Raw genomic sequence first — 24,568 nt, forward strand, 5'->3', positions numbered from 1 at the left:
ATTGGAAACTCAAGACTGCCATGACATACATGTTCTTTACAAGTGTATGTCAACTTCTAACCACAACTGTATATCCATGGAGGAATATGAAGAGATTAATTTTCATCTGCTTTTTCATGTTATCCTGTCCTGTCAGACTGTCTTTTTTTTTTTTTTTTTTTTTTTTTTTTTTTAACAGGTTGATCCATATTCACTCTAATGATTCCCACCTTAATCCAACTCATTATGTCTAAGCCCTTAACATACCAAACAGGCTCTGACCTTGTTACTGACAGGACTGTCACCTGCAGCGCTATGCTATCCTAAGCTAGGCTAGCATCCTGTCTGTCTCTCAGCCAGATCTTGCTCTGGAGCTGACTACTGTACCTGTCGAAGGCTGACTGCCTTTACTGGTCATCACTCCTGCATGAACACTAGTACTCACTGGGTTTCATCATGTAAAGGAAAGGAGACAAGGAAACGAGGATACTCCTGAGGAGTGTTGAGATGTCCAAACTCAGACACTTCAGCTACACTTCTAGTTGGTTAGATGTGTGTGTGTCTCTCTCTCTCTCTCTCTCTTGTCCTGCCACTGCAGCCCCATGTGAGGGTGTGGGACTCTGTCAGTCTGTCCACCCTGCAGGTCATCGGCCTGGGCACCTTCGAGAGAGGGGTGGGCTCCCTGGCCTTCTCTAAAGTGGTAGGTACCCCAGCTTCACCATTCATCATTGTACTGGTTGAGTTAACATAATACGGATATATAACATAACACCTTATTAATCCCCACAGGGGATGTACTGCAGCCATCTTCAGTTGTTGTTTCTTTTGAGGACGTTTTGCCTCAAGTCTCCTCTTCAGCAAATGAAATGCATGTTCAACAGGATTTAAATCTGGAGATTGACTTGGCTAGTCGGTAACTTTCCACATTTTGGCTTTGAAAAACTCCAGAGTTGCTATGGCAGTATGTTTTGTCATTGTCCTGCTGTATGTCCAATGAATTTGGAGGCATTTGCTTGTACTTGGGCTGACAAGATGTCTCTGTACACTTTAGAATTCATCCTGCTGTTGCCGTCAGCGGTTACATCATCAATGAAGACAAGTGAGCCAGTTCCAGTGGAAGCCATACATGCCCAAGCCATTACACCCCCTCCACCATATTTCACAGATGAGGTTTCTCCACACTTTACTCTTACTATCACTCTGGTACATGTTAATCTTTGTCTCATCTGTCCACAATATTTTTTTCCAGAACTGTCCATCCTTAACATCCATAAACTTGTCATCCTGTGGCTAACTAGTGGTTTGTACCTTGTAGTGTAGCCACTGTCGTTCTGCTGGTGAAGTCTTCTGCGGATGGTAGACTCTGACACATTCACGCCTACCTCCTGGAGAGTGTTCCTGATATGTGGGACAGTTGTTTTGAGGTTTTTCTCAGTCATGATGAACATTCTTCCGTCATTCACTGTCAAAGTCTTCCTTAGCCGACCAGGCCATTTGCAATTTCTGAGCTCACCAGTGGTTTCTTTCCTTTTAATTGTGTTCCAAATTGTTAATTTTGGTAGGTTTAAGGTTTTGGCTGTTTCTGATTGATCTTTTTCAGATATTTCAGCCTGATGATGGCTTACGCAAGGCACTGTATATACCCTTATGCAGGTCACACAGATTAGAGGTCATACACTTGTATCAAAGCCAGTGGTTAGGAGGTTGAGAACAGATGTTCTAGACTGTATTCTGGGGTTCTAGGTGCTCTGTGTATCTGGATCAGGCTAGTGGGTCAGTGTACAGTCTCATTGAGGTGCTGAATGCCTCATACCTACTCTAATCAATAGTCGTTTATAGTCCCTCATCTCTCCCATTCTCTCTGTCTCTGCTGTTGCACATTCAAGCTGCTTATACTGCCTGTCACCTCACCCACATACAAACACAAATGTTCTCCCACACACAATGAACATGCAAACAGGCATTCAAGGTTGGGTTAATCATAATCGCTTACGTTATCAAAGGTCTACCTGAAAAGCAATAGATCTGTACTAGTGCTGAATTCTAAAGCTCCATCCATCCCTCTCTCCCTCCCTCCTTCCCTCTAACAGGACTCAGGTATACACCTGGCTGTGATTGATGATTGTAATGACCACATGCTGACTATCTGGGACTGGCAAAAGAAATCCAAGATCGCTGAAATCAAGGTCTGACACCTGTGGCATTAAATACCAAATTTTCTATGTCACTTGCTATATATTTTTCTTCCACAGTGCCCTTAGTGACTGTGTCTTGACAGGATGGTCTCTGTTCTGCCCTCCCTAGAGTTCCAATGACGTGGTTCTTGCAGTGGAGTTCCACCCCACCGATGCCAACACCATAGTGACCTGTGGCAAGTCTCACATCTTCTTCTGGACCTGGAGTGGAACCTCACTGGCACGCAAGCAGGGCATCTTTGGGGTGAGGAGGACACATCCATGTCTTTATACCCATACACAGTGTCATTCTCTAGTCCCCTAAAGGGGGGTGTCTTCCATGGTCAGTGTCACTTTCTACTTATTTGTTTGCGTTCATGATATGAGACTGGGTTGTGACTAGGAACATTCATTTTGTTCATTTGGTAGGTTAGGTTACATAAATGTTCCCAAAAAGCTTGTGTTTTGATCACAGCACAAAATGCATTTGGAATCAGTCCAAATTATGTACACGCCGTGTTTCAAAGGCAGTTTATAGATTGTTATTATTATTATTCTCCTTCGTCTTTTCAGAAATATGAGAAGCCCAAGTTTGTGCAGTGTCTGGTCTTCCTGAGCAATGGGGACATCCTGGCTGGAGACTATGGTGGCATCATGCTAGTGTGGAGCAGGATCACCATGGAGCCAGCCCCAGGGAAGGGACCTAAGGGGGGGGGGTTAGAACTGCCCCCTCTGCAGTGTCTGTTTTTATTTCAGGAGGAGCGATATCCAGGAATGTGGAGAATGCGGCCATATCAACCATCGAAAAACACACTTGTATATCCACGCACGCACACACACACACACACTTAGCCCTATGAAAGGCTCCCCTGAGAACAACAAGAGCTGGCCTGTACCGAGGCACATTAACCACATTTGCGAATGTCAACTGTTTGTGGTATCCTATTCCCAGAAATCTTGTCTGTGAGCTTTTTTACGGTCTTTCTCTCTCATTCCTCCCTCCCTCCCCCTCAACCTTCTGGCACATTTTTCCTGCTCTCCCTATCCTTTGCTTTCCTTCTCTTCTCTTTTCCTTTCTTTTCTCCAACCCCCCCTCCCCTCCTCCCTGTAGGTGCGTTTCAGATCAGTCATCAGATCAAGGCCCATGATGGCAGTGTGTTCATGCTGTGCCAGATGAGGAACGGGACCCTGCTCACAGGAGGTGGAAAGGACCACAAGATCATTCTGTGGGACCACAACCTCAACCCAGAGAGAGATATAGAGGTGCAGTGACTCTACACAAAACTATTCTCATTCCCAAACAACCTATACCCCCGTTCATCGCATAGAAACATGCCCTGAATAAATAGCACACTTAGCATTTGGTACTAATCAGATTTGTTCTCCTCTTCCAGGTCCCTGATCAATATGGAACCATTCGGGCTGTGGCCGAGGGCAAGGGAGAGCAGTTTTTGGTGGGCACTTCCCGTAACTTCATCCTGAGGGGGATGTTTAATGACGGTTTCCAGGTGGAAGTGCAGGTAAGCGACTGTTACGTCCCTCATACTGTATGCGGGTGGGTTCTCCTGTCGTGCTGTGTTTTGTGTTCCCGTCTATGTCTCCTCCTCTCACTCTCATACAGGTGTCCGTCCACGATTGGCCCATCCGTCATCATTCGCGCACCGGTTCCGGACCAATCAACTGTCCATCCGTCTATTTAAAGCCCCTCCTGTCCTCTGTTCGGGAGTCGTCGTCTGTTGTGTTTTGTTTGGTGTCTATTGTTGAAAGTGAATTAGCCAAGCCACGTGCATATTTAGCTGTTTCTTGTTATGGTTTAAAACTATACACGGCATAGTGTTTTGGTTTTCACGCACAGGGACAAGGGGATAGTTAAGCTGCCCATGGGTTTTCAGGTGTGTTCTGTCACATAATTTGTACAGGCATAAAAGAGATGTCAATGTCTAGTATTGATTCTAGGCTTAGGGTTTGCTTTTAGAGTCTGCTATTGATGTCTGCTATTGAACATCAGGACCAAAGAGGTGTCAATGAAAGTCAAGGAAGTCAATATTAGGTTGAAAATTCAGAAGAAAAAACCCCCCAGAAACATCAGAAACATAGCCAAAACCTTAGGCTTGACAAAATCAACAGTTTGGAACATCATTAAAAAGAGCTCAGCAAACGCAAATGCCCTGATAGGCCAAGGAAAATGTCTACAGTGGATGACCGAAGAATGCTCACTATAATTTAGAAAAACCCCATCCGCAGAATACGTCACAAGCCAAACTACAGAAGCTTCACTGCAAGGTGCAAACCACTAGTTATGCTCAAAAACGATGGTCAGGTTACAGTTTGCTAAAAAGTACCTTAAAAGCCTGCAGAGGTCTCAAAAAGGTATTGTAGACAGGTAAGACGAATAGTATGTACCAGAGTGATTTCAAGAGGAAAGTTTGAAGAAAAAAGAACATGCCCAAGATTTCCAACATACAACCTCATCTGTGAGGGCGTGTTATGGTTTGGCATGTATAGCTGCCACGAGAACTGGCTAACTTGTTGTGGGGGGACATGCAGCGTTCGGCCTGTAGAGGGAGCTACAGGACCGTAGCCGGGGTTGTGTCGGCGAGACTTTGTTGCACACCTGCTGCAAATGAAGTCTCGTCGGCGAATGTTTAAGATGTGTGTGCTTCTGCCATTTCAGTAGCTGAGCTGGAAACGGCGAGACGGGCGAGACGAGAGAGAGAGTGTAACTTTTGAGGAGGCTGGAAAGCCAACAAACAGTGGTTACGAAAGACTGTATGAATAAACGGGAGAGTTGTTCCCTCACCTTAACGCTGCGTCTGCCTCTGTGTATAAACGGACTTTGCTACATTGGCGCCCAACCTGGGACACAGAATGGAGACGCTAGCAGCAGCGGTCTCGAGGATAGCGCTCGTCCTCGAGCAACAGACGGTCCTGCAGCAGACCCAGCAGGCGACGCTGGAAGAACTGACGGCGGCGAGGACCGCGGACCGTGCCCTCCTCCAGGACCTAACCAGGGTCGTCGGGCCGGTGCCGGGGACCGGAGCGGCACCAGGTCCCCCCAAGGTCCAGCTACAGAAGATGGGGGACCTGGACGACCCAGAGGCGTTCCTCACGGTGTTCGAGGGGACGGCAAGGATCTCGGGGTGGCCGGTCCGAGAGTGGGCCTACCATCTGCTGCCCCTCCTGTCAGGGGAGGCGCAGCTCGCGGCCCACAGTTTGCCGGCGGCCGCCCAACGGGATTACACGTCCCTGGCCCGGGCGATTCGGGACCGCCTGGGCCTTACACCGGAGGAACACCGACGCCGGTTTCGGGCCCTGGCAATGGAGGAGGGGTGCCGGCCCTTCGCCTACGCCCAGCGGCTGGGGGACAGCGCATGGCGGTGGCTGGACCCCGAGAACAACTCGGCGGTGGAGGTCGGGTACCGGGTAGTAATGGAGCAGTTCCTCGCGGGGCTCCCAGCCCGTACCGCCGCCTGGGTCCAGTACCACCGCCCCCAGGATCTCAAGACCGCCGTGGGGCTGGCGGAGGACCATCTCTCCCTCCCACCGCGGGGGCCACAACGACCAACCCCGGCCCCGCGGCAGGGGCCGACGCCCAGGAGGAGCCGAGGGAGCAGAAGGAGAGAGGCCGGCGCCCGCCCCAAGGTCGAGATGGCAGGGGCGCACCCATCCAGAGCCGACCCCGGCCCCACAGGTAGCACCTCGAGCGACAGGGGGGGTGTGTTGGCGGTGCGGACGGCCGGGCCACGTGCAGGCAGAGTGCCAGGCGATGGACGTGGGACAGGTCGTCCGCATCGGCGACATACCGGGCCCTCCCCCCGGACCAGGAGCGGCGTATCGTGTTCCAGTAAGGATAAAACATGATACGCACCAGGCATTCTTGGATTCGGGCTGCATGCAGTCCATGATCCAGGAGCGCCTGGTTCGGCCGGGGGCATTGTTGAAGGCATCGAGGGTGCGGGTGAGGTGTGTGCATGGGGACATTCACGAATATCCGGTGGTCGCTATCGAAATTCATTTTGAGGGAAAAAAACATAGTGTACAGGCGGCGGTTAGCCCACGCCTCACGCATCCCCTGATTCTAGGTGTGGATTGGGAGGGGTTTCCTCAAGCGGTAAAGAGGGCTACCGGGATGCGTGCACGACAGCTAGGGAGGTGTGAGGCGTGTAATGTGCTCTGTGCCGAGGCGGCGCCTCGCGGCACTGCCGGGGAGCCGGAGCCGGCGGGGGCGCCTCACCCCGAGACTTCCCCGCCGAACTATCCGCTGCTAGGCGACTTCCCCCTCGAGCAGTCTCGTGACGAGACCCTAAGATCAGCCTTTGACCAAGTGATAGCAATTGATGGTACTTTGATACGGCCAGACACAGTGCGCGCCCACCCCTATTTTGCGATTATCAGCGACAGGTTATATAGAGTAAGTCGTGACTCACATAGTCAGGAGGAAGTAACCCAGTTGTTGGTTCCCCGCAGCCGCCGCGAAATGGTCTTCCAGGCGGCTCATTTCAACCCCATGGCGGGCCATTTAGGGTATGACAAAACACTGAACCGTATAATGGCTCGATTTTATTGGCCGGGGATTCGGGCAGAGGTGCGTAGGTGGTGCGCTTCCTGTCGGGAATGTCAGTTGGTAAATTCCCCGGCCATTCCACGTGCCCCCTTGCGGCCCTTACCATTGGTCGAGAACCCGTTCGACCGCATTGCGATGGATATTATCGGGCCATTTGACCGGAGTACACAGGGTTATCGATTTGTGTTGGTCTTGATAGATTACGCCACCCGATACCCCGAGGCAATACCACTGCGCAATATCTCTGCCAGGAGTGTAGCGCAAGCATTGTTTCAAGTCATCTCCCGCGTGGGAATCCCGAAAGAGATTCTCACCGATCAGGGCACTAATTTTATGTCACGCACCCTCAAGGAACTGTATGGCTTGTTGAACATCAAGGCGATTCGAACCAGTATTTACCACCCGGCCACTGACGGCCTTTGTGAGCGGTTCAATCGGACCTTGAAGTCAATGATCCGGAAGTTTGTCCACGAGGATAGTCGGAATTGGCATAAATGGCTAGATCCCCTGTTGTTTGCGGTGCGGGAAGTTCCCCAAGCTTCCACCGGGTTTTCCCCGTTTGAATTACTCTACGGGCGTAAGCCCCGGGGTGTCCTAGACCTGCTTAAAGAAAATTGGGAGGAAGGGTCTAGCGACAGTAAAAGTGAGATCCAGTACGTCCTCGACTTGCGCACAAAGCTCCACGCCCTAGGGGCTATCTCACGTGAGCATTTGCTGCAAGCCCAGGAGCGTCAGAAACGCCTGTATGACAGGGGGACTACCCTACGAGAGTTTACACCGGGAGACAAGGTGCTCGTACTGTTACCCACCTCCAGCACGAAATTACTCGCGAAGTGGCAAGGGCCGTTTGTGGTCACACGTCGCATGGGGGACGTGGATTATGAGGTTGTACGCTCGGACCGGGGGGATAGCTTGCAGGTGTATCACGTCAATCTCCTAAAAAAATGGAACGACGTGGTCACTGTTGCTCTGGCTACGGTAATTCCAGAGAGAGAGGAGTTCGGTCCGGAAGTCCCAAAATCGAAAGTTAGCACTCCGGTCGATATTGATAACCATCTCTCTGCTAGCCAGGCCGCGGACGTTGCAGATTTGCAGGTTAAGTTCGCCGACGTGTTCTCTCCCCTGCCCGGTCGGACTACGCTCATCGACCACCATATAGAAACGCAGCCGGGTTTAACGGTGCGCACGCGTCCCTATAGGTTGCCGGTGCACAAACGAGACGTTGTGTGCAGGGAGTTGGAAGCCATGCTGGAGCTGGGTGTGGTCGAGGAGTCCCGCAGTGATTGGTGTAGCCCCATCGTGCTTGTCAACAAGCCAGATGGGGCTATACGGTTCTGTGTGGATTATAGACGGGTTAATGCGGTCTCCAAGTTCGATGCATATCCGATGCCCCGGGTTGACGAGCTCTTGGACCGGCTTGGTACGGCCAGGTACTTCACGACATTGGATTGCACGAAGGGATACTGGCAGATTCCACTCTCGCCGGTGTCCCGGGAGAAAACGGCATTCTCCACTCCGCTCGGGTTATTCCAGTTCACCGTGCTCCCTTTCGGGTTGTTCGGAGCCCCAGCCACTTTTCAGCGCCTCATGGACCGTATTCTGCGGCCGCACGCTGCCTATGCTGCGGCCTACCTAGATGACATTGTCATTCACAGTGACACCTGGCCGCAGCATGTGCGGAGTGTGGCTGCTGTTCTGCGGTCCCTGAGGCAGGCGGGGCTGACGGCCAACCCGAAAAAGTGCGTGATCGGGCGGAGGGAGATCCGGTATCTGGGGTACCACTTGGGACGGGGGGAGGTGCGACCGCAGATTGAAAAGACTGCGGCCATCGCCGCCTCTCCCCGGCCCAAGACGAAGAAGGAGGTGAGGGCCTTCCTGGGGCTGGCTGGATATTACCGGCAGTTCGTACCAGGGTTTTCAGAGCTGGCCAGTCCCTTGACGGACCTCACCCGGAAGGGTGCCCCGGATCCGGTCCAATGGTCGGGCCAGTGCCAGGGGTCGTTCGAGGCCCTTAAGGGGGCTCTTTGTGGAGAAACGGTCCTGTATGCGCCTGATTTTAACCTCCCTTTCTCCCTACAGACGGACGCGTCGGATAGAGGGCTGGGAGCAGTGCTGACCGACCGGTGCTGTACCTGAGCCGCAAGCTGTCGGAGAGGGAGGGCCGGTACAGCACCGTGGAGAAGGAGTGCCTGGCCATCAAGTGGGCGGTCGGCACCCTCCGCTACTACCTGCTGGGTCGCGCCTTCACCCTCTACTCCGACCATGCCCCCCTCCAGTGGCTCCACCGCATGAAGGATGTAAACGCGAGGATCACCCGGTGGTACCTCGCGTTGCAGCCCTTCAACTTTTCCGTCGTGCACAGACCGGGGGCGCAGATGGTCGTGGCAGACTTCCTCTCCCGTGCAGGGGGGGGGGAGTAGGTCGTTGGCCATCGGGTCCCCGGCCTGTGTCGGGCGGTGGGGGTATGTGGGGGGACATGCAGCGTTCAGCCTGTAGAGGGAGCTACAGGACCGTGGCCGGGGTTGTGTCGGCGAGACTTTGTTGCACACCTGCTGCAAATGAAGTCTCGTCGGCGAATGTTTAAGATGTGTGTGCTTCTGCCATTTCAGTAGCTGAGCTGGAAACGGCGAGACGGGCGAGACGAGAGAGAGAGTGTAACTTTTGAGGAGGCTGGAAAGCCAACAAAGAGTGGTTACGAAAGACTGTATGAATAAACGGGAGAGTTGTTCCCTCACCTTAACGCTGCGTCTGCCTCTGTGTATAAACGGACTTTGCTACACCTGTCTTAATTAATGATGTAACGGCTGATAGCAGCAGTAGAATGTATTCTGAAGTGTACAGAAACATATTCACACATTGTCTGCTCGAGTACAAGCAAATGCCTCCAAATTCATTGGATGGCGCTTCATCATACTGTAAGACAATGACCCAAAATATACAATAGCAACAATGGAGTTTTTCAGGGTCAAAAAGTGGAAAGTTCTTGATTGGCCAAGTCAATCTTCAGATTGAAGTCCAATTAAACATTTCATTTCCTGATAAGATTTTAGGCAAAAAGACCTAAAAACAAGCAACAACTGAATATGGCTGCATAACAGGCCTGGCAGAGCATCACCAGAGAAGATACCCAGCGTCTGGTGGAGTCAATGGGTCACAGACTTCAGGCAGTTATTGCATGAAAAGGTTGTCTACCAAATACTAAACATGAGTGCTTAATTTGGACATTTGATGAAATGACTTTTGGAGTATAGAGCCAAAAGAAGAAAAAAGTGCTTCACTGTCCCATTACTTACGCAGGGCACTGCATATACAGTGTGTGTGTGTGTGCGCGCTTATTGCCAGCACAAAGGGGCTCATGAATTTGTTGTGAATTGTACAGGAGTTAAGCTGTAACCTTTTGCAGGGGACATTCCAAATGGCTGCAAGTACATCCGTAATCGTTCCGAGTGTAAAGACATTGACTGGGCCACTTACACCTGTGTACTGGGCTTCCATGTCTTTGGTCAGTACCTAGTTTACAGTGGTGTGTGTGTGTCTGTCTGTCTGTCTGTCTGTCTGTCTTCATGTGGGTTTGTAAAGCTCTGTGGATGCTATTGATGTATCTGTGGGGCCTACTGCTACACTAAGACTGCAGTTCTCAATCACATGCTTACATTTACATTACATTTATGGCATTTAGCAGACGCCTTTATCCAAAGCGACTTACTCACATGCTCTCGCTCTCTCTCTCGAACTCATGCCCAGTATAATAGAGACCCACATTAGCCCTCCACTCCACATTTTTCATCACTTTATGAGGCTGGAAAATTAGTTAACTCTTGACTTTCAAATTCCACAGTTCTCAGTCTGCCAGTCGATTGAGCCCATGCTGAGACTGAAAGGACCCCTGACAATTGAGATTGCATACATGTGAAGCAATCACTATTTCTGCATCTCCATCTCTCGTACACGTTCTCTATCTCTATCTCTGTGAGAATGAGAGATGTAAGTATGAGAAAATAAGAAAAAGAGTATGTGTTTGCGGAGTGTGGATTGGTCTGCCCCCTGGTGGTATGTTTTTGACATACTCTTGGAGAGAGAGAGACAACTTGCTCTCTGTGTGTGTTTCCCAGGAGTGTGGCCTGAGGGCTCAGATGGCACAGACATCAATGCCCTGATCAGGTCTCACAACAGAAAGGTGATCGCGCTGGCTGATGACTTCTGCAAAGTGCACCTCTTCCAGTACCCCTGCTCCAGATCCAAGGTAGACCAGCCCTAAGTTACCCAATTACTACAGTATTAGGTTAAAGTCGAGATTCTCAGCTTTTATTTGATGGTATTTGTGTCCATATTGGTTTCACCATTCAGAAATGTCTGATCAGTTTTTATGCATAGTCAGCCTATTTCAGGGTACCCAAAAGTGATGGGACAATTGGCTTGACAGGTGTTTCTGGTTCGCTAGATGTGTTCCTTCACATCATTTCTGCAGTCATAAGAGAACTCCCAATGTCTAGTATTGATTCTAGGCTTTGTGTTTGCCTTTGGAGTCTGCTATTGGTGTCTGTGAACATGAGGACTAAAGAGACATCAGTGAAAGTCAGGGAAGCTATTATGATGAAATAGCAAAAACAAAAGAAAATCTAAACTTAAACCTACCAAAATCAACAGTTTGGAACATCATTAAAAGGAAAGAAAGCACGAAGAATGCTCACCATGATTAAGAAAACCCCCAAAACAACTGTCCCACAGATCAGGAACACTCTCCAGGAGGTCGGCATGAATGTGTCAGCCACAAAAACATGATGGCCAGGTTACAGTTTGATAAAAAGTACCTAAAAGAGCCTGTTCTGGAAAAGGGTCTTGTGGACAGATGAGACAAAGATAAACATGTACCAGAGTGATGGCAAGACTAAAATGTGAAGGAAGAAAAGGAACTGCCCAATATCTACAGCATACCATCTTATCTGTGAAATATGGTGGAGGGGGGTATTATGGCTTAGGCATGTATGGCTTCCACTGGAACTGGCTCACTTGTCTTCATTGATGATGTAACTGCTGACAGCAGCAGTAGTATGAATTCTGAAGTGTACAGAAACATCTTGTCAGCCCAAGTACAAGAAAATGCCTCCAATCTCATTGGATGGCGCTTCATCATACAGTAAGACAATGACCCAAAACATACTGCCATAGCAACTAGGGAGTTTTTCAGGGCCAAAAAGTGGAAAGGTCTTGACTGGCCAAGTCAATCCTCAGATTTAAATCTAATTGAACATGCATTTCATTTCCTGATAACATTTTAGGCAAAAAGACCTTAAAACAAACAACAACTGAAGAAGTACAGGCCTGGCAGAGCATCACCAGAGAAGACTCAGTGTCTAGTGGGGTCAATGGGTCGCAGACTTCAGGCAGTTAAAATAAAAGCTGAGAATCTGTACTTTATTCTCATAGTACTTGTTTGATTGGAAATCCAAACGTCTGGAGTGTAGAAGAAAATGCTTCACTGTCCCATTACTTACGCAGGGCACTGTGTATGTGTGTGTGTGATAATATATATATATATTTATTATTACTAGATTATTGTTTATCATTGCATTTCCTTCCCCCTCAGTCACCCAGCTACAAGTACACCGCTCACAGCAGTCATGTGACCAACGTGAGCTTCCTCCACAACGACAGTCACCTTGTGTCCACAGGGGGAAAGGATACCAGCGTCATGCAGTGGCGCCTGGTTGAAAAGACCTCCCCAACGACTCCTCCCTGTCTCTGGGGGAGGGGTTCCTGCACAACTCCACCCCCTGCAGTGTCCCTGCGGTGCTCCAGACACCCACCCTCACCGAGCCGGCCCCTCCCCCTCTCACCCTGACATCTGACCACCCAGCACTCCGCGGGACGGGAAAGCCTCCCCCCATGCCCACTGAGCACATGGCCAACGGACAGCAGGAAAGCTCCCCCGAAACCACGCCCCCCTCTGACCTGACCCCGCCTCATTCTGAGTCCACTCCACCCTCCTCTGACAGCACGCTGAGCCCCAATGACCGCCTGGATCCCAGGGCAGGTTGTTTGAGGTTTTCTTTCTGTGGGTCCATCCATACATCTTTTGGGGGTTGTCTTTTTCTAAAGGGCTTGTACAGAATCTTGTTTTTCAGTTTGATGGGCTAGTATCCAAAACGCACAGAGGAAAGGGAACAAGGGAAGTGAGGGGGGGTCTTCTCCCCCTCAACTCCCCTGTAGTAGAATGGCTGGCACTCCGCTGCCCTCCATCCCAGAGGTCGCCGACCTGTGCTCATTTTGTGATCATCAAGTCAGTGGGTGGGGATAGGGGATGGTGTGGGGGAGGGACACAGACATGTAAAACCTTTTTGTGTATGATGCAGAATAAGCATGGTGGCGTCCATACATGATGACAATGATGTTGATAAGATATTTTGACAAGATGGCGGCGCGTGCACACGCAGCGACCACTCGCGCTCCAGAGAATGCGGTGTTTTGTTTGTTTAATAAGTGTTTGCCCGAAAGTTTGTCGTGTTTTTCTCGTCTGTCTGCGTCGAAATACAAGTACAGTCGACAGGCTCTGCTAGACATCTGCGAGAGCAAGATTTACAACGTTTTGGACACCACAACAGAGACACTCAAAGAGCTCGGATTACTTCGCCGGCCCGCGACTACTCGACCCGACCCGACTCGACTCGACTGCCACCACTCCCCCGGAAAGGAGAGGTCGGAAGCGGTGCGCGAGGAAGCAGAAGAGGGGCAAGCGCGGAGGTATCCGGGCTAGGCTAGCGGCTAGTCCAACTCGCCCAGCCATACCATCCATCATCCTGGCCAACGTACGATCCTTGGACAACAAAATGGATCATATACGACTGCTGAGGTCAGCGAATCGGACAGTGAGTAACTGCTGTGTACTTGTTTTCACTGAAACATGGCTGAACGACAACATCCCCGACTCCGCTGTACAACTTGAGCAGCTGACATGCTATCGAGCGGACAGAGCCCTCGTCAACGGAGGTAAACAGCGTGGCGGCGGAGTTTGTGTTTACATTCGTGATGCGTGGTGCCGGGACGCTGTGGTAGTATGCAGACACTGTTCACCACTGGCGGAGTTTATGATCATAAAGTGCCGTCCTTTCTATCTGCCGAGGGAGTTTACTGCGGTCTTGCCGCAGTATACATCCCTCCAACCTCCAGCAACAGTGACAGGAATGCGGCACTTTGTGAACTGTACCAGGCCATCAGTGAACAACAGACAGCACACCCAGACGGATTTACCATCCTCGCTGGAGATTTTAATCATGCTGACCTTAAGACTGTCTTACCAAAACTCCATCAGCATGTCAATTTCCCAACAAGAGGGGAAAACACCTTGGACTTGGTCTACACTTCTCACAAAGGAGCATACAAGGCCTCCCCCCTCCCCCACATCGGACTCTCTGATCACATCACTGTCATGCTAATGCCAGCATATAGGCCCAGAGTGAAAGTCGGAAAACCGGTCCGGAAAGAGATAACTGTGTGGCCGGAGGGGTCCAGGTCTGCTCTCAAGGACTGTCTTGCAACAACAGACTGGGACATGTTCAAGCAAGCAGCCACACAGAACAACCATACGGACAATGAGGAGCTTACAGACACTGTCCTCTCCTACATCCGTAAGTGCTCTGATGATGTGACCCACAAAAAGACCATCATCACTCGGGCTAACCAGAAGCCATGGCTGACAGGAGCAGTCCATCGGCTGCTGAGGGCCAGAGACAAAGCCTTCAGAGCCGGGGATGAAAATGGCCTGAGAACAGCGAGAGCCAGCCTGTCCCGTGGCATCAAGATAGCAAAACTGGACTACACAAATAAGATTACCTGCCACTTCAAGGACAGCAGAGACACGCGGAGCCTGTGGCAGGGCATTCAGACCATAACGGACTACAAGCCCGCGCCACAGACCTGCGACAACAACATCTCTCTGCTCAACAACCTCAACAGCTTCTTTGCACGGTTTGAAGCAACAAACACTACAAGCCCACAGAAAACTCCACCCCCCCCCCACGATCAGGTCCTGTGCCTGTCTGCTGCCAGTGTGAAGAGGACACTCTCTACCATCAACCCCCGCAAAGCAACAGGCCCAGACAACATCCCAGGCCGTGTGCTGAGGGACTGCGCAGAGGAGCTTAAGGATGTCTTCACGGACATCTTTAACACTTCTTTGCGTCAAGCTGCTGTCCCATCACATTTCAAGACCTCCATCATCATACCTGTGCCAAAGAAATCCGCTCCATCCTGCTTCAATGACTATCGCCCTGTAGCACTGACCCCCATCATCATGAAGTGCTTTGAACGGCTAGTCATGTCTCACATTAAGTCCATCCTCCCCCCCACCCTGGACCCCTTTCAGTTTGCATACCGAGCAAAACGTTCCACAGAGGACGCAATCTGCTCTGCTCTCCACCCAGCCCTCACCCACCTGGAAAAAGCAGACTCATATGTGAGAATGCTTTTCATAGACTTTAGCTCAGCATTTAACACCATAATCCCGCAACAACTGATCTGTAAACTGGACCAGCTGGGGCTCAACACCTCCCTCTGCAACTGGCTGCTGGACTTCCTCAGTGAGAGACCACAAGCAGTACGAGTCGGCAACAACACCTCGAGCAGCATCACACTCAGCACAGGGGCCCCCCAAGGCTGTGTGCTCAGTCCCCTGCTCTTCACCCTGCTGACTCACGACTGCACACCAACCTACAGCACCAATCACATGGTGAAGTTTGCGGACGACACAACTCTGGTGGGTCTCATCTCCAAGAACGACGAGACCCACTATAGAAAGGAGGTCAACCTTCTGACCACGTGGTGCAGAGACAACAACCTCCTGCTGAATGTCAGCAAAACGAAGGAGATTGTGGTCGACTTCCGGAGAGGGCACACCGAACACCCACCACTGACCATCGATGGTGCTGCTGTGGAGAGAGTGAGCAGCACCAAATTCCTGGGGGTGCACATCAGTGAGGACCTCTCCTGGACCACCAACACCGCATCACTGGCGAAGACAGCCCAGCGGCGCCTCTACTTCCTCCGCAAGCTGAAGCGAGCGAAAGCTCCCACACCGATCCTGACAACATTCTACCGAGGCACCATTGAAAGCATCCTGTCCAGCTGCATCACTGTGTGGGGCGGTAGCTGCACCGAACACAGTAGGAAAGCACTGCAACGCATTGTGAACACAGCTGCTAAGATCATTGGTGCCCCACTCCCATCCCTGCAAGAGACTTACTCCACCCGCCTCACCCGCAAAGCTACCTCGATTGTGAGCGACGCAAGCCACCCCGCACACAGTCTGTTCAGCCTCCTGCCTTCTGGAAGAAGGTATAGGAGCCTCCGTGCCCACACCACCAGACTCACGAAAAGCTTCATACCCCAAGCTGTCAGGAAGCTAAATTCCCTCCCCTCACTTCCCCCAGCCACATCCTCCAAGCTGTCAGGAAGCTGAAACCACCACCACCCCCCCCCCCCCCCCAAAAACACTACGGACTCTGGACAATCCACTATTCTATTGCTACAATGCACTATTGCACTATTATTTTTTTATACAGAATACACAGTATTTGGCTGCTATTTACTGTCTTTACTGACTGCTCTTTTTGCACTGTTTAAATTATTTTTATTGAATGTTTTACTTTTAGTATGTGTTATCTGTTGTGCCTGGGCACTTTATCTGTCTCACCGTGGGAGAGTGAGAAACGTCCTCTCGATTCCTTTGTATGTCTTGACATGTGAAGAATTGACAATAAAGCCACTTTGACTTTGACTTGACTTTGATGACTGACAAAAAATACAACAACGTGACAATGTTTGAGCCAATCTCATGCATTCCTGTCAAACAGAAAAATACTGAAGATTTAAAAAATGAAAATAAACATTTTAAAACAGAGACCCCCTTCCTCTGTATGTGCTTTTTTGTGCACTTTCAACTTGTCACTGTGTTGGTGATGATAAGAATGTTTTATGAACTGTAATGACTAGTTTACAGTAGGTTCATAATTCCAGCTTGCTCATTTCATGTCGCTCTTGTTTTTACAGGAACAGTCCTCATGACAGACAGAAATGTTTGAGTGCGTGCGTGCGCAGACACAGGCAGGCACATGATCATTTACTTGAGTGTGTAATAGTGGAGAGTTTTTCAGGTCATTGCTCTGTCTGACTGGCACTGACTCAGCAGGACAGGTAGTTCTAGCTGACTGGCACACACATAAACAGACCCAGAGAGAGAGAGAGACCCAGACCCACAGCTGAGCAGAGACTGGGTGTCTGTCTATTGCAGTGCAGGGAATGATGCCAGAATGTCCCTTCGAACAGCACGACTCAGCACCATCACATACACGCACATGTGCGCCCCTCAATCGAGAGATGAGATTCTGAGATCCGAGATGACTAACTCACTCACATAACTACATACAATCTATTTGTTTGATACCTTCACACACTTACCAACACTTTGCTTTGGTCACAAAGTGCTTAATAGCAACCTGTCCGTGCACCCTTTCTCCATCTGTCTTGCCCACCCTTCTCTCTTTGATTGTCCTGAGCCTTGATACTACTGCCCCCTGGAGGCGTTGCAGCAGTCCTCATGGCAACAAGTCCAAAACTTTTAGTCTGCAGAAATTCAGCCTTGTGCAGCCCTTCTCCCCGGTTTCTATAGAGCCACTATTGTCAAAGTGGGGTACGTGGATCGATCTAGGGGTTTTGCGAAATAAATCTGTGATTTACCTTCCCAAACAGTCGTGTTGAATAGCCGACTGCAGTCTCAGTACCAAAAATAAATGCATGCACCCTATCCAACAGAAAAATAACATTATCACAATGTCTCATATGTAAGGGATAATGTTCATAGAATATCAATTAGGCTACAAAATAACCGACAGGGGGTACATGACTGTTAAAAGTTTGGGAACCACTGCTATAGAGGAAATACACAGCAAATACAAAGTGAAATGTTCCTATGACATGTCATGTATGTTCGTATCCATATTCAATTCATTTTGTTTGAGTTATGTGAGTTATACTCATGATATACTTAAGTATATTTAAGGATACTAAAATGACCCAGCTTTAATTGTATTTAAGTTATATTTAATATACTACAATTGTAAATTATGTAGATTTTTAGCATATTAAGTTTACTTGAAATATGTTAAATTGACTTATCTTAATATTTAAGTATACTTATAAGTATGATTATACTGAGATGTACTTTCAACACACTTAGAATGAAATCTTAGTCATATTCAAATAGTGACTGTCAAATAGTATGAAGTATATTAGAAGTGTGTTAATAATCTGTCACTAGCATATTTCTGTGTATTCAATTAGATATAAAAAAATAAAAAAAAGCATTGGTATTTATGTTCAATTTCATTTTAATATTCAACCTTTATTAATGCATGAAGTACTATTGAGGTTGAGGGGGACATGACATGTAACCATGCAACTCTGTAACTCTTGCAGCAGGTCAACTGCCAAGCAAGGAGGCCCATAGGTTTCTGACTTGTACATAAGGCTGAATGGAATACCTTATGGTCCTGATTATTTGCAGTTACAGTAAGCAACTTCATACATATAATTGAGGGATAGCAGGACTCAAAGTATACACAGGGTAGCACTGTTAATACATAATCCAATCTCAAAATGAGCATTGAATCCAATAAATAACCAAACTTTTTTACTTTTTGTAAGTATACTCAATTACAACATAAAAAAACAAACATTTAATCTAGTATACTTTTTGTAAGTATACTAAACTCCAGATTGAATTCCATGACAATAAAGTATACTTTGAGTAAGTGCACAAAAGTACAAAGTCAGCACAATTTTAGTGTAGTTTCAGTAAGTATGAATATATTTTAAGCATATTAATTACTCCTTTAAGTATACATTTTTTCGCTTGTAACTTATAGTAGGCCTATTTGATTTGAAAAGCCTATTTGACAATAAATAACCTCTTTTTGTATCCCTTTGTTCTTATTTTCTCTGTCATGCTTACATTGATGTGCATCCATATTGCTGAGGGTAATAATTCTTAGAAACAGAGGGCAAAGCAGCTGTTCCTGCCAAACTGGTTCAGGTTTGGCACTAGGCTCTTGGCACTAGAACAGAACAAATCTTAAGTATTGTGTCAGCGCAATGAAACCTAATGCAATGAAAATCCTGGTAAGAATCCTCAACTGTATCTCATGAACTACTGTGTATGCAACATGCTCATTTTAAAAGGGCAAGTACAACATTAAGGAAGAGAAGGATAGCAATAGAGTATTTTAAGACATAAAAGAAATTAATGTAAATAAAAGGAGTAAAGAAGTTAACGAAATTAAAGTAAATAAAAGGAATAAAATAAATTAAATCTTACCTTATCAGCATGACAAATCTACTCATGAAACAGACTGTAAAAAGGTCCTTGGACACAGAGGCGGACTCAGTAGTTTTGATAAGGGCAAACCCTGTTTATTCACACTCATCAATTCCTCTCGTCGACTTTCCAGTCGCAGCTTTCCAGCTCTTTTCGAAAGCAGAGGCACACACATCTAAAACCATTTCATTAACGAGGCTTCATTTGCAACCGGTGCGCAAAAGCCTCGCTTCCGTAGCCTGGCCACGGTGCTGTAGCTCCCTCTACAGGCCGAACGCTGCATGTCCCCCCACATACCCCCACCGCCCGACACAGGCCGGGGACACGATGGCCGACAGCCTACTCCCCCCCCCCCCCTGCACGGGAGAGGAAGTCTGCCACAACCATCTGCGCCCCCAGTCTGTGCACGACCGAAAAGTTGAAGGGCTGCAACGCGAGATACCACCGGGTGATCCTCGCGTTCACATCCTTCATGCGGTGGAGCCACTGGAGGGGAGCATGGTCGGAATAGAGGGTGAAAGCGCGACCCAGCAGGTAGTAGCGGAGGGCGCCGACCGCCCACTTGATGGCGAGGCATTCCTTCTCCACCGTGCTGTACCGGCCCTCCCTCTCCGACAGTATGCGGCTCAGGTACAGCACCGGCCAGTCAGTCCCCTCCACCCGCTGGGTCAGCACTGCTCCCAGGCCTCTATCCGACACGTCCGTCTGTAGGGAGAAAGGGAGGTTAAAATCAGGCGCATACAGGACCGTTTCTCCACAAAGAGCGCCCTTAAGGGCCTCGAACGAACCCTGGCAATGGCCCAACCATTGGACCGGATCCGGGGCACCCTTCCGGGTGAGGTCCGTCAAGGGACTGGCCAGCTCTGAGAACCCCGGCACGAACTGCCGGTAATAGCCAGCCAGCCCCAGGAACGCCCTCACCTCCTTCTTAGTCTTGGGCCGCGGGGAGGCGGCGATGGCCGCAGTCTTTTCAACCTGCGGCCGCACCTCCCCTCGACCCAAGTGGTACCCCAGATACCGGATCTCCCTCCGCCCGATCACACACTTTTTCGGGTTGGCCGTCAGCCCCGCCTGCCTCAGGGACCGCAGAACAGCAGCCACACGCCGCATATGCTGCGCCCAGGTGTCACTGTGAATGACAATGTCATCCAGATAGGCAGCAGCATAGGCAGAGTGCGGCCGCAGAATGCGGTCCATGAGGCGCTGGAAAGTGGCTGGGGCTCCGAACAACCTGAAAGGGAGCACCGTGAACTGATGCAACCCGAGCGGAGTGGAGAATGCAGTCTTCTCCCGGGATACCAGCGAGAGGGGAATCTGCCAGTATCCCTTCGTGCAATCCAATGTCGTAAAAAACCCGCAGCGCCAAGCCGGTCCAAGAGCTCGTCAACCCGGGGCATCGGGTAGGCATCGAATTTGGAGACCGCATTAACCCTTCTACAATCCACACAGAACCGTATAGACCCATCTGGCTTGTTGACAAGCACGATGGGGCTACACCAGTCACTGCGGGACTCCTCGACCACACCCAGCTCCAGCATGGCTTCCAATTCCTTGCACACAATGTCACGTTTGTGTACCGGCAACCTATAGGGACGTGTGCGCACCGTTAAACCCGGCTGCGTTTCTATATGGTGGTCGATAAGCGTAGTCCGACCGGGCAGGGGAGAGAACACGTCAGCGAACCTAGCTTGCAAATGTGCAACGTCTGTGGCCTGGCTAGCAGAGAGGTGGTTATCAACACCGACCGGAGTGCTAATTTTTGATTTTGGGACTTCCGGTCCGAACTCATCTCTCTCTGGAATTATTGTAGCCAGAGCAACAGTGACCATGTCGTTCCATTTTTTAAGGAGATTTACGTGATACACCTGCAAGCTATCCCCCCGGTCCGAGTGTACTACCTCATAATCCACGTCCCCCATGCGACGTGTGACAACAAACGGCCCTTGCCACTTCGCGAGTAATTTCGTGCTGGAGGTGGGTAATAGTACGAGCACCTTGTCTCCCGGTGAAAATTCTCGCAGGCTAGTTCCCCTGTCGTAGAGGCGCTTTTGACGTTCCTGGGCTTGCTGCAAATGCTCGCGTGGAGCTTTCTGCGCAAGTCCAGGACGTACTGGATTTCATTTTTACTGTCGCTAGACTCTTTCTCCCAATTTTCTTTAAGAAGGTCTAGGACACACCGGGGCTTACGCCCGTAGAGTAATTCAAACGGGGAAAACCCGGTGGAAGCTTGGGGAACTTCCCGTACCGCAAACAGCAGGGGATCTAGCCATTTATGCCAATTCCGACTATCCTCGTGCACAAACTTCCGGATCATTGATTTCAATGTCCGATTGAACCGCTCACAAAGGCCATCCGTGGCCGGGTGGTAAACACTGGTTCGAATCGCTTTGATGTTCAACAACCCGTACAGTTCCTTGAGGGTGCGTGACATAAAATTGGTGCCCTGGTCGGTGAGAATCTCTTTCGGGATTCCCACCCGGGAGGTCACTTGAAACAATGCCTGCGCTACACTCTTGGCGGAAATATTGCGCAGCGGTATTGCCTCGGGGTATCGGGTTGCGTAATCTATCAAGACCAACACAAATCGATATCCCTGTGTACACTGATCAAATTGCCCGATAATATCCATGGCAATGCGGTCGAATGGGTTCTCGACCAACGGTATGGGCCGCAACGGGGCCCGGGGAATCGCTGGGGGATTTACCAATTGACATTCGCGACAGGAAACGCACCACCTACGCACCTCTGCCCGAATTCCCGGCCAATAAAATCGAGCCATTATACGGTTTAGTGTCTTATCATAACCTAAATGGCCCCCCATGGGGTTGAAATGAGCCGCCTGGAAGACCATTTCCCGGCGGCTACAGGGAACCAACAACTGGGTTACTTCCTCCTGACTATGCGAGTCACGACTCACTTGATATAACCTGTCGCTGATGATCGCAAAATAGGGGTGGGCGCGCACTGTGTCTGGCCGTACCAAAGTACCATCAATCACTATCACTTGGTCATAGGCTGATCGTAGGGTCTCGTCACGAGACTGCTCGAGGGGGAAGTCTCCAAGCAGCAGGTAGTTCGGCGGGGAAATCTCGGGTTGAGACCCCCCCGCCGGCTCCGGCTCCTCGGCAGGGTCGCGAGGTGCCGCCTCAGCGCAGAGCACATTACACGCCTCACACCTCCCTCTCTGTCGTGCACACACCCCGGTAGCCCGCTTTACCGCTTGAGGAAACCCCTCCCAATCTACACCCAATCGGTCCCCGACCTCCTCCGCCGAGCTGTTCCCTGGGTCCAACCACCGCCACGCACTGTCCTGCAGCCGCTGGGCGTAGGCAAAGGGCCGGCTCCCCTCCTCCATCGTCAGGGCCCGGAACCGGCGACGGTGTTCCTCCGGGGTGAGGCCCAGGCGGTCTCGAATCGCCCGGGCTAGGGAGGGATAATCCCGCTGGGTGGCTGCTGGCAGGCTGTGGGCAGCGAGCTGCGCCTCGCCTGACAGGAGGGGCAGCAGATGGTACGCCCACTCGCCGTCCGGCCACCCCGAGATCCTCGCCGTCCCCTCGAACACCGCCAGGAACGCTTCCGGGTCGTCCAGGTCCCCCATCTTCTGGAGGTGGACCTTGTGCCGACCCGGGCGCCGGTCCTGCTTTGATGGCCCTGACGCGCTCCCGGAGGAGGGCACGGTCCTCAGCCCTCGCCATCTCTCCCATCGCGGACTGCTGCTCCTGCTGTAGGTGGGCCTGCTGCTCCAGGATGAGGGCCATCCTTGCGATGGCCACGCTTAACGCATCCATTTTTTCCTTTTATTTTTTTATCCACCTTCACTCTGTGCCCCTCGTTGGGCGCCACTGTAATGAGGTCCTTGGACACAGAGGCTGACTCAGTGGTTGTGATAAGGGAAAGCCCCGTTTATTCAGATTGTTACTTCCTACTCAGGTCCTCTTCGACTTTTCAGTCTCCGCTTTTCAGCTTCCCTCCTAAAGCAGAGGCACACACATCTTAAACCATTTCGTTAACGAGGCTTCATTCGCAACAGGTGCGCAACCAAGCCTCGCTTCCGTAACCCTGGCCACGGTCCTGTAGCTCCCTCTACAGGCCGAACGCTGCATGTCCCCCCACACTTGGGCTCAAACTTCTTGTCTTTTCAGACGTCAATATAACAGAAAACATCTAAAAAAATCCATATCCTAGAACTCCCTAGTCTTATTTCTGACCTCCTTATAACCCATATCCAACTAAAATATGACCAGCAATAGTCACTGCAAATCAATACAAATGTATACTACTTTACACCACTATATCACAATATCCAGCGACTTTAACAATAGTGAGTTCATCTACAAAGATAGTTTCAAAGTTAAATTATCCTAGGGTCCCATTCACAATAACTTACTTTTTATTTTGTAACTAAGAGTAAACCAAGACAGATAAGAGATGCACACAAATAAACAGATGAAGTTGATTCTTTGAATATTCCTCTGAACAGTCAAGATTATGCACATCATTAAAACTATAAACTATAGCCACAGCCGTTAGGATATCGATTTAAGAGAACAAAGCCACTTACACCGCGATGATGACATTTCATAATTCAAGTGCACCCCAAAACAGATGTACCAAACAGAACTACCGGCAACATTCCATGCTTATTTACATTACATTTATGGCATTTAGCAGATGCCTTTATCCAAAGCGACTTACAACAAATACATAAGTATTTATAAGTAAGTGAATCATCTATCCAACAGTCATCATAAGACAAAGTAATCAATGCTCACACCAGGGGCCATTGGCAGTTGTAATGCCAGAAGGCATGTTTTTATTTTATTTTTATTTTTTTATTATTTATTAACAGGAGAGAACTTGTACAGGGGTGAAGAGGTCTCAAGGGTTGGGGTTAGGGTTAGTACAGGGAGGGTAGTGGGGGTGAAGAGGTCTTAGGAAGGACTGTTAAGATGTTGCCTGAAGAGATGGGTTTTCAATCTATGGCGGAAGATCGGTAGTGACTCTGCAGTCCTGACAGTGGGAAGCTCATTCCACCAGCGGGGCGCCAGGACAGTGAAAAGCCGTGACCGAGATTGGCAGCTAGTTTGCAGGCTCAGCAAAACACCTTTATCCAACAAACTGCCATCCAAGAATCAAGCACGAAGGCAAGTTATTTGCTGGCATTCAAATTAGCAAAGACCAGCAAGCCTTTCTCAGAAGGGGAGTTTCTGAAAGAGTACATGGTAGAGACAGCAGGTATCTTGTGTCCTGAGAGCAGGAACAAATTTGAAAAAATTAGCTTATCACGCAGGACAGTGACTCGCCGTGTTGAGCTAATTGACGAAGACTTAGCTAGCCAGCTAAACAAAAAAGCGGAGTCATTTACATTATATTCCTTGGCACTGGACGAAAGTAATGACATAAAGGACACCGCTCAGCTTGTAATTTTTATCAGAGGGATTAATGACAATTTTGAGATAACGGAGGAGTTTTTGGCCATGGAAT

General features: G+C 49.6%; 1 protein-coding gene across 1 annotated transcript in view; it reads left to right on the top strand.

Moving 5' to 3' along the window:
• Nucleotides 1-529: 529 nt before the first annotated feature.
• The window catches only part of LOC310824084 (echinoderm microtubule-associated protein-like 4), a gene marked incomplete at both ends in the record, with an annotated part of 33,852 nt that continues 9,813 nt past the window's right edge, over nucleotides 530-24,568 (top strand). The window contains 11 exons of the mRNA XM_083696962.1: nucleotides 530-679; nucleotides 2,070-2,165; nucleotides 2,284-2,418; nucleotides 2,727-2,860; nucleotides 3,263-3,416; nucleotides 3,548-3,673; nucleotides 3,775-3,898; nucleotides 10,121-10,219; nucleotides 10,830-10,960; nucleotides 12,305-12,424; nucleotides 12,517-12,761. Of these exons, the coding sequence (XP_083553088.1) occupies nucleotides 530-679; nucleotides 2,070-2,165; nucleotides 2,284-2,418; nucleotides 2,727-2,860; nucleotides 3,263-3,416; nucleotides 3,548-3,673; nucleotides 3,775-3,898; nucleotides 10,121-10,219; nucleotides 10,830-10,960; nucleotides 12,305-12,424; nucleotides 12,517-12,761 (1,514 nt within the window). The remainder of the gene's footprint in view (nucleotides 680-2,069; nucleotides 2,166-2,283; nucleotides 2,419-2,726; nucleotides 2,861-3,262; nucleotides 3,417-3,547; nucleotides 3,674-3,774; nucleotides 3,899-10,120; nucleotides 10,220-10,829; nucleotides 10,961-12,304; nucleotides 12,425-12,516; nucleotides 12,762-24,568) is intronic.

The sequence above is a fragment of the Argentina silus genome, assembly GCF_951799395.1.
Source record: "Argentina silus genome assembly, chromosome: Y".
NCBI lineage: Eukaryota > Metazoa > Chordata > Actinopteri > Argentiniformes > Argentinidae > Argentina > Argentina silus.